Below are 13,434 nucleotides of genomic sequence, written 5' to 3'. Positions count from 1 at the left end.
GCCTGCCTTTTTGAGGGAGGGCGCGCCGAAGGGAGCGAAAAAGCCCGGCACTCGGCGGTGGACGAATCCTCCCCGCCGGGGAGGCAGTCCTCACAAAAACCTTCGCGGGTGAGTCGGCCCAACTCCCCACAGGTTAAACATCGCGATGAGCGCGGCATGGGAGGGTTAAGACCTCTCTCCCGAAACCTAACAGCAGCTGCTCTTAAAAGAGCAAGGCAGAGGAATGGCGCTTCTCTGCAGAAAAGAAGGAGCCCGAGGAAAACACGTCTCAGGGCTGGCTGCTGTGGGGGGGAAGAGGTTGGAGCCACCAACTTTCACCCAAATGAAGCTGTGAAGAGAAAAATACAATAAATTTTTCAAGACTTACCCCCAAGGACAGACAGAGTAGAGAAAAAACCAAAAAGTTCTTTAGGCTCTGTCTGTAAGTCAGAGAAACTGAGGAAATACCTCAAGAGTTGAAAATATCCCCTGAGAATAAACTCTTAAATTAACCCAAATAAATTAGTTCTTTTTTTTTTTTTTTTTTAAAGTTGCTCCAAATCAAAATAAATAGAAAAAGTAAAAGCTGGGGAGCCAAAGGTATCCCCTGCCATCTGCTGGAGTCAGAGAGAAATACTGAAGGGATGCAGGGAGCGCTCCAGCCAATAGGAGCCGTCCTTTCAGTTTTTTGCTCTGACTCCAACTGCTGGAAGGAGGACATAACCCACTGTCTGGACTGATCCTGGTACGTACAGGGAATTTGTAATTGTGTGAGAAGGGGTGGAGGGGGGAGGGCGCAATGCTGTAGAATTTTCCTAAATGCTTGATATCTGCTTCAAATACACACAAACCATTCACCCTCTTCCAGCTCCCCAGTGGTCAAATTTTGGGGAAGAGTGGGAGGCAGGTGATAGAGTTCCTGAGAGTGTGACAAGGTTACCAACTTCCTGCAAATATCAATAGCACTCTATCTGTCTCTCCCCCCTGCCTCCCCCTTCCCCAGCATTTCAAATCACCAAAAGGGCTAAACTCCAAGGGGGATTCCCCCCTCTCAGTCATTGGACTTGCACTGTGCCTTGAGCCGCCCCTATATATGGCCAGTTAGGTTTTCGACTTATATGGCTATATGTAGCCAGATGTATACTTAACAGGACATTTATCCTGCTGAAAATATAGGACAAGCTTAGTAAATATGACCCTCCTACGTTATTATCCTATCTAGTAACTTGCTCTTTACCTTCCCTGATGGAGGATTCCAGGCCTCTATTCTTTTACTTACACAAGCCAGATGGACTCCTATGCGATCGCCTCAGGTTTTCCCTGGATACTGGCCCCAGCTTCAGAGTATACTCATGATAGCCGCTGTACACCCACATTGCCAAGTTTCTGCTTTCAGTTCCTTCAGGCAATGACAACTACTTCATCGCAAATTCTCTCTGGCCATCAGGCCCCCCCAACGGGCTTTGGCACAATGAACAAGGTTGCCTCTGGTAGCTCTGTTATTGCCTGAACAGAGGCTGCAAGCAAGAAAGTCGCACTGGGAAAAGCCTGAGAATTATTGACTGAGGCTACAAGAGAGAAGGTGAGGCAGAAGGAAGGAGACAGAGAAGCAGACCAGCCTGAAGCTGCACTAAGGTACTGAGAGGGAAACGGAGTTCTGTGCAGTGCTGGGAAGTACTGCGGGCTGTCTCAGGGAAAGGAAGCCAGAGTTGAGAATGTAGTACTGGAAGCTGCTCTCGCAGGAGTGAGTTCCAAGAATCTGTCAGGCCATAAGTGCCTGTATGGGTAGGGCAGGTAGTAAAAGCATTTCAATAAATAGATATAGAAATGATATATGGTCACTCTATGTCCTTTTCCTTAGCTATAGTGTAGGATCACTTATCCCAATAAGGGGAGAAGAGAAGAAAAATAAAGACTAAAAGAGCATTCCCTTATCCACTTATTTCTGCTACAATAGTACAAAGTTGCAGAGAAATAAACCCAAGCCGACAGAGCTGTGACTCTCAGTCACTTTGATTCCTCATTTTCTTTGTCTCTATACTTCTCTGGAAAATTCTCCCTCCACAGAAGAACAACTGGCTGCATCATTCTTGGATGTCCAAACTCTGCAGAAGAAATTGTATACATCATTAAATGTGCACGAATTCTTCTTGTCTTCATGTTAAGCTGGATAAAGAACTAAACTCATCTGCAGGTCAACTCATATTTTGCTACGAGGTCAAGATCTCCTCTCATTTTCTTCTTCCATCTCTCAAATCCCTGCCCTTATTCTTGTTCCCCTCCTTCCTTCCCAGCATTCATTAAAATCCCTTTTTGCCAAAAAAGCCCCATAATAAATTATCCAGACAGAAATGTCAGAAAATAACTTTTTATAAAGTAAAATACAAATTAGTATCATTTAATGTCTACATTTGGAAATGTAGAACATGACAGCGGAAAAAGACCATTCAGCCTATCTGATCTGCTCATCCATACCAAGTATCCATCTCTACAATCCCTACCACTCCCTCTGAGATCCTCTGTGCTTATTCTACGCGTTCTTTAATTCGACATTGTCCTAGTCTCCACTACCTCCTCGCATCCACCACCCTCTCTGAAAAAAAAACACTGAGAGCAGAGGATCACCTTGCTGGTGGCTGAAAGGAATCAGTAAGTTTTTGCTTGGGACATTGTCTTTTTTAAAAGTTTTGGGGCAAAGTTAACTATTTGGGAAAATTATTTAGTGTGTTTGTGCTTTTAATAGTCAGAAAGGCAGTGAATAAACAAGTTAGACTGTTTGTATTTTTAAATAGTCAATAAGGTAGCTAGTAAGTAGTAAGTAGTGTGTTTATTTTTAAAAGTCTTCGGAACTGAGTGTGCTGCAGACTTTTAAAGAACTGAGTGTTTGTATTTAATACAAACTGAGTGTTTGTATTAAAAAAAAACAAAAAACATAAACAACCTGCATGAGACTAAATACAAAATTGAATCTTTATGGGTAGAAACCCCTTGTGTGTTGGGGAAGACTATAGTGATAGGTGTATACTACCGTCCACCTGGTCAAGATGGTGACACGGACAGTGAAATGCTAAGAGAAATTAGGGAAGCTAACCAAATTGGTAGTGCAGTAATAATGGGAGACTTCAAGTACCCCTATATTGACTTGGTAAATGTATCATCAGGACATGCTAGAGAGATAACGTTCCTGGATGGAATAAATGATAGCTTTATGGAGCAATTGGTTCAGGAACCGACAAGAGATGGAGCAATTTTAGATCTAATTCTCAGTGGAGCACAGGACTTGGTGAGAGAGGTAACAGTGGTGGGGCCGCTTGGCAATAGTGATCATAATAGGATCAAATTTGATTTAATGACTGGAAGAGGAACAGTGTATAAATCCAAGGCTTTTGTGCTAAACTTTCAAAAGGGAAACTTTGATAAAATGAGAAAAATTGTTAAAAAAAACCTGAAAGGAGCAGCTACAAAAGTAAAAAATGTCCAAGAGGTGTGGTCATTGTTAAAAAATACCATTCTAGAAGCACAGTCCAGATGTATTCCACACATTAAGAAAGGTGAAGCTGAGTCCTCCCCTGTCAATATGCCATCTAGTGGGATATAGCAATGACCCGGAAATATAAATATAACTCCAGTTGTGTATGTGATACGCTTGTATTTAATGATATTGTTAAAAACATTCTCTAAGTATTTTCCTAAACAGATTCTAAGTAATATTCAGCCTCATTTTCCTTAGAAGGATTGCCATTTTTCAGTTTAAGATTTATTTCATGTTATTTTATAGGATAAGTAATAATTTATTACTTCTCCAATTTCAAGATGTTGGAAATTGTAATATTAATACTTATATTTTTATTTCATATTATATGAGTAGGTATGACTCATGATGCTTATTTAGTATATAATGTATTAAGAAATTGTGTCTTAAAGTATATCCTGATATGTAAACATGAAAATATCAGTAAATAAAGAATTAAAAAAAAAAAAAAAAAAAAAGAAGGCAAAATGATTACCGGCATGGTTAAAAGGGGAGGTGAAAGAAGCTATTTGAGCCAAAAGATCTTCATTCAAAAATTGGAAGAAGGATCCAACAGAAGAAAATAGGATAAATCATAAACATTGGCAAATTAAATGTAAGACATTGATAAGACAGGCTAAGAGAGAATTTGAAAAGAAGTTGGCCAGAGAGGCAAAAACTCACAGTAAAAACTTTTTAAATATATCCGAAGCAGAAAGCCTGTGAGGGAGTCAGTTGGACCATTAGATGATCGGGGGGTTAAAGGGGCACTTAGAGAAGATAAGGCTATCACGGAAAGATTAAATGATTTCTTTGCTTCGGTGTTTACTGAAGAGGATGTTGGGGAGGTACCCGTAATGGAGAAGGTTTTCATGGGTAATGATTCAGATGGACTGAATCAAATCACGGTGAACCTAGAAGATGTGGTAGGCCTGATTGACAAACTGAAGAGTAGTAAATCACCTGGACCGGATGGTATACACCCCAGAGTTCTGAAGGAACTAAAAAATGAGATTTCAGACCTATTAGTAAAAATTTGTAACCTATCATTAAAATCATCCATTGTACCTGAAGACTGGAGGATAGCAAATGTAACCCCAATATTTAAAAAGGGCTCCAGGGGCGATCCAGGAAACTACAGACCGGTTAGCCTGACTTCAGTGCCAGGAAAAATAGTGGAAAGTGTTCTAAACATCAAAATCACAGAACATATAGAAAGACATGGTTTAATAGAACAAAGTCAGCATGGCTTTACCCAAGGCAAGTCTTGCCTCACAAATCTGCTTCACTTTTTTGAAGGAGTTAATAAACATGTGGATAAAGGTGAACCGGTAGATGTAGTATACTTGGATTTTCAGAAGGCGTTTGATAAAGTTCCTCATGAGAGGCTTCTAGGAAAAGTAAAAAGTCATGGGATAGGTGGCGATGTCCTTTCGTGGATTGCAAACATATTCTCTATCCCCAGATTCTCTATCCCCAGATTGCAAACATATTCTCTATCCCCAGACTCAAAAAACGAGGAGGAGGTCTTCTTCTTGCAGCAAAAAAAACATTAGGAATGTCACTACAAACATCAATATCTTCACATTCTCTAGAATTTGCCGTATTTAAATCCTCTCACCTTCAAATCGGGCTTACATACGCCACCCCAGGATACCTTGAAACCGATCCATCACCTTTGATTGAAATTATAGTAAAGCACATCAACGCCGACACACCAGCGATACTCTTGGGGGACTTCAACCTCCATGTGGATGTATCTCCCCTTTCTCACAGTTGTGAAACTTTCCTAAACACACTAAACTTCATGGGTTTCAAACAAATAATTAAGGAACCCACCCACAAAGCTGGTCATACGCTGGACCTCATTTTCATTAACCAGGAACTTACTCCTTCCTCCCACCCTACATGCCTTCCAGTTCCTTGGTCAGACCATAAGCTGATTAACACCGCACTAAAGATAAAGCTTCCTAACCCCCTTGAAAAGCAGAATAACACAATCCAATTCAAGAAAATGTGCAGCCAGGAAATTCTCAGCAACAGCCTATCAGATGAACTTAACCAACTGGACCTCACGAACGCGGACTCAGCCATATCGTCCTGGAACAACATTACCAAAAAAGTGGCCGATACTACATGCCCAACTATCACCAAAGCCCATCAAGCAAACAAGGACAACAGAAAACCTTGGTACACCCCAAAACTAAAATCCATAAAACAGGATCTCAGAAAAAAAGAACAACATTGGCGCAAAAACCCAACATATGCCAACATCACGGCATTCAAAACCACGATGCACCATTACAGAATATCCATCCTCCAAGCAAAAAGAGACTTTTACTCACAAAAAATCCACCACTTCATTTTCGACCCGAGAGCGCTTTTTTCCTTGGTCTCATCCCTCACTAAACCCCCATCGACATCCATACCAGATGATAAAGCAGCAAGCAAAGCAGAAGAACTGGCAACCTACTTCAAAAACAAGATCCCAAACCTACTAACGCAATCCAATAATAATAATAATATTAATTATACTACACCAGTAATACCTCGAGCTGCTGTCCCATCACAAAAGGCTAGCCTTAGGGAATTCGAACCGACCTCATCCTTAGAGGTCGAAAATATCCTAAAAAAGCTCAAACCTTCTTCACACCCTCAGGATACCATACCCACCAATCTCCTCATCTCTTGTGCTGAAACCATTTCCAAACCCATTGCACAAATCATCAATTGCTCCTTCTCTCAAGGGCTTGTACCCGACCCACTAAAAATGGCAATCATAAAACCACTAATAAAAAAACCTAATCTTTCTCCAGAAAACCCGGCTAATTTTCGTCCAATAGCTAATCTACCGTTCATCGCAAAAATCTTGGAACGAGTTGCAAATAAACAACTAACAGAATACCTAAATGACCACAACATTCTTTCCCCATCGCAGTTCGGCTTCCGCCAATCTCGAAGCACTGAAACTCTACTAATCTCACTAATGGACTCTATTTTACTGAATCTTGAAAATAGACATCCCTGTCTCCTCATCCTCCTAGATCTAACAGCAGCATTTGACACGGTCAATCATAACACATTAATAGATCGTCTGTCAGACATAGGTATTAGAGATGAGGCCCTCAACTGGTTCAAATCATTCCTACAGAACAGACAGTATAAGGTCAAGGTCAACAAGGAAGAATCTCAACCAGTCACCTGCAACTTAGGAGTCCCACAAGGATCGTCACTCTCTCCAACATTATTCAATATTTACCTCCTACCACTCTGCCAGCTCCTCATCAACCTAAATCTCATCCACTACTTATACGCAGACGATGTTCAGATACTGATTCCAATTACGGAATCTCTCCAAAAAACTCTGGACTTCTGGAACTCTTGCCAACAAGCCATCAACAACTTACTCACTAGCCTCAACCTGATCCTTAATCAAAACAAAACAAAACAGAATATCTCCTCATCTCCCAAAATGGAACCAACACACTTCCAAGTACCATCATGTCTACCCAATTAACAATGACCCCACAAGTCAGAAATCTAGGAATTATACTGGACAATCAAATGAATTACAGATCACTCATAAATAACATCGTAAAGGACGGATTCTTCAAATTACAAGTCCTAAAAAGACTGAGACCTCTCCTACATTTTAAAGACTTCCGATTAGTTCTACAAGCAATCATTCTCACGAAAATAGACTACTGCAACTCACTTCTACTGGGTCTACCTGCAAACGCCATAAAACCGCTACAGATGCTGCAAAACGCTGCAGCGAGGATCTTAACCAAGTCCAACAAAAGAGACCACATCTCACCCATCTTAAAAAGCCTACACTGGCTTCCCGTCAAATTCAGAATACTTTTCAAAGTGCTCTCAGTAACCCACAAGGCACTACACAACCTGGCACCACTCGAGCTCAAATTCCCTCTCCAACTCCACACCTCTACCAGACCAGTGAGACAAGCCTACAAAAACAACCTTCAAATCCCACCGATGAAGTCAGCATTAAGCAAAAGAGCTTTCTCCACAGCAGGTCCTAAAATCTGGAACACTCTCCCGTCAGATCTCAGATCAGTGCAATGCTCCACTACATTTAAAAAACGACTCAAGACTTGGTTATTCAACCAAGCTTTCCCTTAACATCAACTTGCGGAATATCCCTGCCAATGATCCCCTCCGTGGGAACACGCTAGAGAACTATATAGACCTCTAGAAATCACATATTCTTTGGCAGTCTAATTATCTAACAACATTATAATACCACCTGTTTAGCTAGACTACATTAGGCACCGTACCTTTTAATTATGTTATTAACCCCATATATCTTAACCCAAGTTAATTCGACCTGTTCATTGTAAGACATTTACTTGTCATTGTTGAGAATGTAAACCGAATTGATCAATAATTCTGTTATTGGAAAGTCGGTATAGAAAAATGCTAAATAAATAAATAAATAAAAGACAGGAAACAGAGAGTAGGATTAAATGGACAATTTTCTCAGTGGAAGGGAGTGGGCAGTGGAGTGCCTCAGGGATCTGTATTGGGACCCTTACTTTTCAATATATTTATAAATGATCTGGAAAGAAATACGACGAGTGACATAATCAAATTTGCAGATGACACAAAATTGTTCAGAGTAGTTAAATCACAAGCAGATTGTGATAAATTGCAGGAAGACCTTGTGAGACTGGAAAATTGGGCATCCAAATGGCAGATGAAATTTAATGTGGATAAGTGCAAGGTGATGCATATAGGGAAAAATAACCCATGCTATAATTACACAATGGGATAGACTTTCAAAGGGATACGCGCGTACCCCCCGAAAACCTACCCCAAACCCCCCCTGCTAGCAATGAGCCTATCGAGCCTATTTTGCATAGGCTCGGCGGTGCACGCAAGCCCCGGGATGCACGTAAGTCCCGGGGCTTTGCAAAGGGGGCATGTTGGGTGGGCGGCACAAATTTCAGGGTGGGGCGGAAGGCATGTCGGGGCGTGACGCCGGCCCGGGGGCATGGTCGAGGCCTCCGGATCAGCCCTCGGGTCGCGTGATGGCGCGCCAGCAGCCCGCTGGCACCCGCAGATTTACGCCTGCTTTCAGCAGGCGTAAATCTGCCAACAAAGGTAAGGGGGGGTTTAGATAGGGCCGGGGAGAGTCGGTTAGGTAGGGGAAGGTGAGGGGAGGTGGAAGGAAAGTTCCCTCTGAGACCACTCCGATTTCGGAACGGCCTCAGAGGGAACAGGCAGCGCGCGCCAGGCTCAGCACGCGCAGGTTACACAAATGTGCACCCCCTTGCGCGCGCCGACCCCGGATTTTATAAGCTACGCGCGTATCTTATAAAATCCAGCATACTTTTGTTCATGAACAAAAGTACGTGCACGCGCGTAAATTTATAAAATCTACCCCAGCGTTGGGTTCCATATTAGGTGCTACAACCCAAGAAAGAGATCTAGGCGTCATAGTGGATAACACATTGAAATCGTCGGTTCAGTGTGCTGCGGCAGTCAAAAAAGCAGACAGTTAGCATGGGGCACATTTAAAACTAATCGGAGAAAGTTCTTTTTTACTCAACGCACAATTAAACTCTGGAATTTGTTGCCAGAGGATGTGGTTAGTGCAGTTAGTGTAGCTGTGTTTAAAAAAGGATTGGATAAGTTCTTGGAGGAGAAGTCCATTACCTGCTATTAAGTTCACTTAGAGAATAGCCACTGCCATTAGCAATGGTTACATGGAATGGACTTAGTTTTTGGGTACTTGCCAGGTTCTTATGGCCTGGATTGGCCACTGTTGGAAACAGGATGCTGGGCTTGATGCACCCTTGGTCTGACCCAGTATGGCATTTTCTTATGTTCTTATGTTGGGAATTATTAGAAAAGGAATGGTGAATAAAACGGAAAATGTCATAATGCCTCTGTATCGCTCCATGGTGAGACCGCACCTTGAATACTGTGTACAATTCTGGTCGCCGCATCTCAAAAATGATATAATTGCGATGGAGACGGTACAGAGAAGGGCTACCAAAATGATAAGGGGAATGGAACAGCTCCCCTATGAGGAAAGGCTGAAGAGGTTAGGACTTTTCAGCTTGGAGAAGAGACGGCTGAGGGGGGATATGATAGAGATGTTTAAAATCATGAGAGGTCTAGAACGGGTAGATGTGAATCAGTTATTTACTCTTTCGGATAATAGAAAGACTAGGGGGCACTCCATGAAGTTAGCATGGGGCACATTTAAAACTAATCGGAGAAAGTTCTTTTTTACTCAACGCACAATTAAACTCTGGAATTTGTTGCCAGAGGATGTGGTTAGTGCAGTTAGTATAGCTGTGTTTGAAAAAGGATTGAATAAGTTCTTGGAGGAAAAGTCCATTACCTGCTATTAAGTTCACTTAGAGAATAGCCACTGCCATTAGCAATGGTTACATGGAATAGACTTAGTTTTTGGGTGCTTGCCAGGTTCTTGTGGCCAGGATTGGCCACTGTTGGAAACAGGATGCTGGGCTTGATGGACCCTTGGTCTGACCCAGTTTTTGAAGGATGTTTTTTTGGCTAAAATAGCCTATTTCACCTCACCTTTTAACCATGATGGTAATCGGTTTTCCTTCCTTCCACCTTTCTTAATGCACGGAATACATATGGACTGCGCCTCTAGGATTGTATTTTTAAACAATGTCCATGCCTGTTGAACACTTTTAACCTTTGCAGGTCCACCTTTCAGTTTTTTTCTAACTATTTTCCTCATCAAAGTTTCCCTTTTTAAAATTTAGTGTTAGAGCTGCAGATTTACTTATTGTCCCCCTTCCAGTTATTAGTTTAAATTTGATCATGTTATGATCACTGTTGCCAAGTGGCCCCACCACAGTTACTTCTCTCACCAAATCTTGCGTTCCACTAAGAATTAAATCTAAAATAGCTCCCTCTCTTGTTGGTTCCTGAACCAATTGCTCCATGAAGCAATCATTTATTACATCCAGTAACTTTATGTCTCTAGCAAGTCCTGATGTTACATTTACCAAGTCAATATGGGGGTAATTGAAGTCTCCCATTATTATTGCACTGCCAAATTGGTATGCTTCCCTGATTTCTCTTAGCATTTCATCATCTGTCTGACCATTTTGTCCAGGTGGACGGTAGTATACTCCTATCACTATACTCTTACCCAACACATATGGGATTTCTACCCAAATCTTAGGTTGGGAACACATGTTCTTTTGGGGGGGGGGGGGGGGAGAGAAAGGATGGAGATTCACTATGATTTTGCAAAGTACATTATTGAAAATGTTATTTTCAATAGGATAGCTTTGAAAACAGCTGGATAAATCCTTTCTTGTTCCATAATAGATTATCCTTAAATATCTTATAAACTAAAAACATTTTTGACTAGACAATCATTAGTGGATATTTTACCTCAATTTGAATTTGGTGGTCATAGAATGTCTGTTGCTTCATCCGTATCCGATCTTGAGGTGCTGTGGAAACAAGACTATCAATGAAGGTACATATTTGAAATCTAATAAAAACAGGTTACTACAAACTACATATGCTACTATGATTAAAACCATATAATTTCTGGATATTTATGATCAAATTACATCTATTCTTTCAATGCTCCACTGGCTGCCAATCCAATTCAGAATTCGACATAAGGTATTAATGTTGATTCATAAAATAATTACCAATGCAGACGTATGGTTAGGAGCTGTAATACAAATGTATATACTGCAGCATGCATTGCAATCAATAAATAAGGGTCTTCGAGAGGTCCTCACACCCATTAAACCTATTTTGGGACAGTCAGAGCCTATGCTAACTCAAGGGATGACCAAATAATCTGGAACTCAATGCCTGAACAGCTAAGTGTAATGATTGATACTAAAGCCTTTAAAAAAATGCTTTTAAAACATGGCTCTTTTACCAAGCCTTCAGGCAAGAAACCAATGAATATCTGAACTCATTTGTCAGCAAGCTAAAGTTTTCATCCATTTGTCCATCTAGTTTTATTTTATTTAGTTTTCGCTTTTCACACTTTTTTACAGTGCTTCAAAATGGATTACATTCAGGCACATATAACGCATGCGAAGACGCCTTTAACGCATGCGATAGCACCATAACGTATGGTGCGATGCAAATCCAAAAAAAGAGGAGGAGTTAGGGGTGGGAGTGGGCTGGGTTCACTGTTTTGTGAAGCCCTATCTCATGGCTTTAACGCCAAGGGATATGGAGGAGATCAAGGAATTGGTACAGGGCGCAACCATAATATGATCAGAAATCATACCCAAGCTAAAATGGTAGGGTGACAAATTATGGTCCAGGGGGCGGAAGAAGGTGAACAGGCAGATAGAGGTATGGGCTAGGACAACTGCCATAGTAACTATATGGCACGAGTGGGCAGATGAGCCCTGCTTAGGTCTGTATAGGCCGGACCTGATACACCTATCAGATGTCGGGTACGACCTGTTTAATAACGCAATACAGGAGGCGCTGGAGCATGTGTTGATTGAGGTTGGGCCGCAGTAGTGGTGTTGGGGGGCCCGGGACAAGTGTAACACTATCCCGGTCTGGTGGCGGGGGGTACCCGAGTTAGTGGGCCAGGAGGGGCCTGGAGGACACGGTGGACAAACTGGGGTCCTAGGTGAAGGAGAAGTGCATAGAGGTGGGAGTGGGCTGCCCGGGGGATGGCCCCATGGCTTGGACATGGCGGGGGGCCGGTCAGATCGTGTGGCGGACTGGCTAAAATGGCGGACGCCGGTATGAAGCCCGGTATGGTAATATTTGATTGACGCACTAATACTCGAGGTGAGGTTTAGGTATTAGTGTAGGGGTTAGGGACCACTTTGACATTCAAAGTGAGACGTATGAACAGAACAGTGCTCTCTTGTGCAGATTTGATGACCGTCAAAGTGAGGAAACTCACTCAAAGAGGAGATTTGTGCAATGTTCTCTCAACCTAGCTTGATGGACTCTCTCCTGGGTAACATCAAGCTAGGTTGAGAGAACATTGCACAAATCTCTTCTTTGAGTGAGTTTCCTTACTCTGAAGGTCATCAAATCTTCACAAGAGAGCACTGTTTGTTCGTACGTCTCACTTTGAATGTCAAAGTGGAGGAAGAATGTGTTGACAGGGTTCACACACTCTGCCAAAAGGATAGCAATGAGGAAACTCTTAATTGTGACCTACTGGCTTATATAGGTAGAAGGAAGAGAAAGGAGGAGGGGGTAAGGAAGGAAAGCAGGTGGGAGAGACGGAGAGTGAATGAGTGGGATGGTAAGGAGCGACAGAAGGAAGGAAAGGGGAGGAGTGAATTAAAAAGGAGCTAAAGGAAGGGGAATGTGAATGAGAGGTCAGCAGAGGTATAAATGGAGACAAGGAAATGGGAGGGGTGAGTTAAGAGGAAAATAAGAGGGTGTGAGTCCATAAGAGAGAGAGAGAGTGTGTGTGTGATGAGGGAGAGAGAGCGCATGTGTGTGCGAGAGAGAAAAAGGTTTGTGCTCCCTTTCCAACATCCACTACATAATATAAGAACATGCCATACTGGGTCAGACCAAGGGCCCATCAAGCCCAGTATCCTGTTTCCAACAGTGGCCAATCCAAGACACAAGTACCTGGCAATTACCCAAACATTAGATAAATCTCAAGCTACTATTGCTTATTAATTACAGTCATAGCAGTTTATGGATTTATCCTCTAGGAACTTATCCAAACCTTTTTAAAACCCAGTTACACTAACTGCTGTAACCACATCCTCTGGCAATGAATTCCAGAGCTTAACTATGCGCTGAGTGAAAAAGAATTATCTTTGATTTGTTTTAAATGAGCTACTTGTTAACTTCATGGAGTGCCCCCTGGTCCTATTATCTGAGAGAGTAAATAACTGATTTACATTAACTTGTTCAAGTCCTTTCATAATTTTGTAGACTTCTGTCATATCCCCCCCTCAGTCGGC

General features: G+C 42.0%; 1 protein-coding gene across 1 annotated transcript in view; it reads right to left on the bottom strand.

Annotated features, from left to right (window-relative positions):
• Positions 1 to 701: 701 nt before the first annotated feature.
• The window catches only part of FAM161B (FAM161 centrosomal protein B), a 114,606-nt gene continuing 101,873 nt past the window's right edge, over positions 702 to 13,434 (bottom strand). The window contains exons 10-11 of the mRNA XM_029598450.1: positions 10,898 to 10,959; positions 702 to 2,084 (exon numbers count right to left, since the gene is read on the bottom strand). Of these exons, the coding sequence (XP_029454310.1) occupies positions 10,917 to 10,959 (43 nt within the window). The 3' untranslated portion in view covers positions 702 to 2,084; positions 10,898 to 10,916. The remainder of the gene's footprint in view (positions 2,085 to 10,897; positions 10,960 to 13,434) is intronic.

The sequence above is a fragment of the Rhinatrema bivittatum genome, chromosome 4 (genome assembly GCF_901001135.1).
Source record: "Rhinatrema bivittatum chromosome 4, aRhiBiv1.1, whole genome shotgun sequence".
Taxonomy (NCBI): domain Eukaryota; kingdom Metazoa; phylum Chordata; class Amphibia; order Gymnophiona; family Rhinatrematidae; genus Rhinatrema; species Rhinatrema bivittatum.
This window is presented reverse-complemented; position numbering and strand designations above follow the sequence as displayed.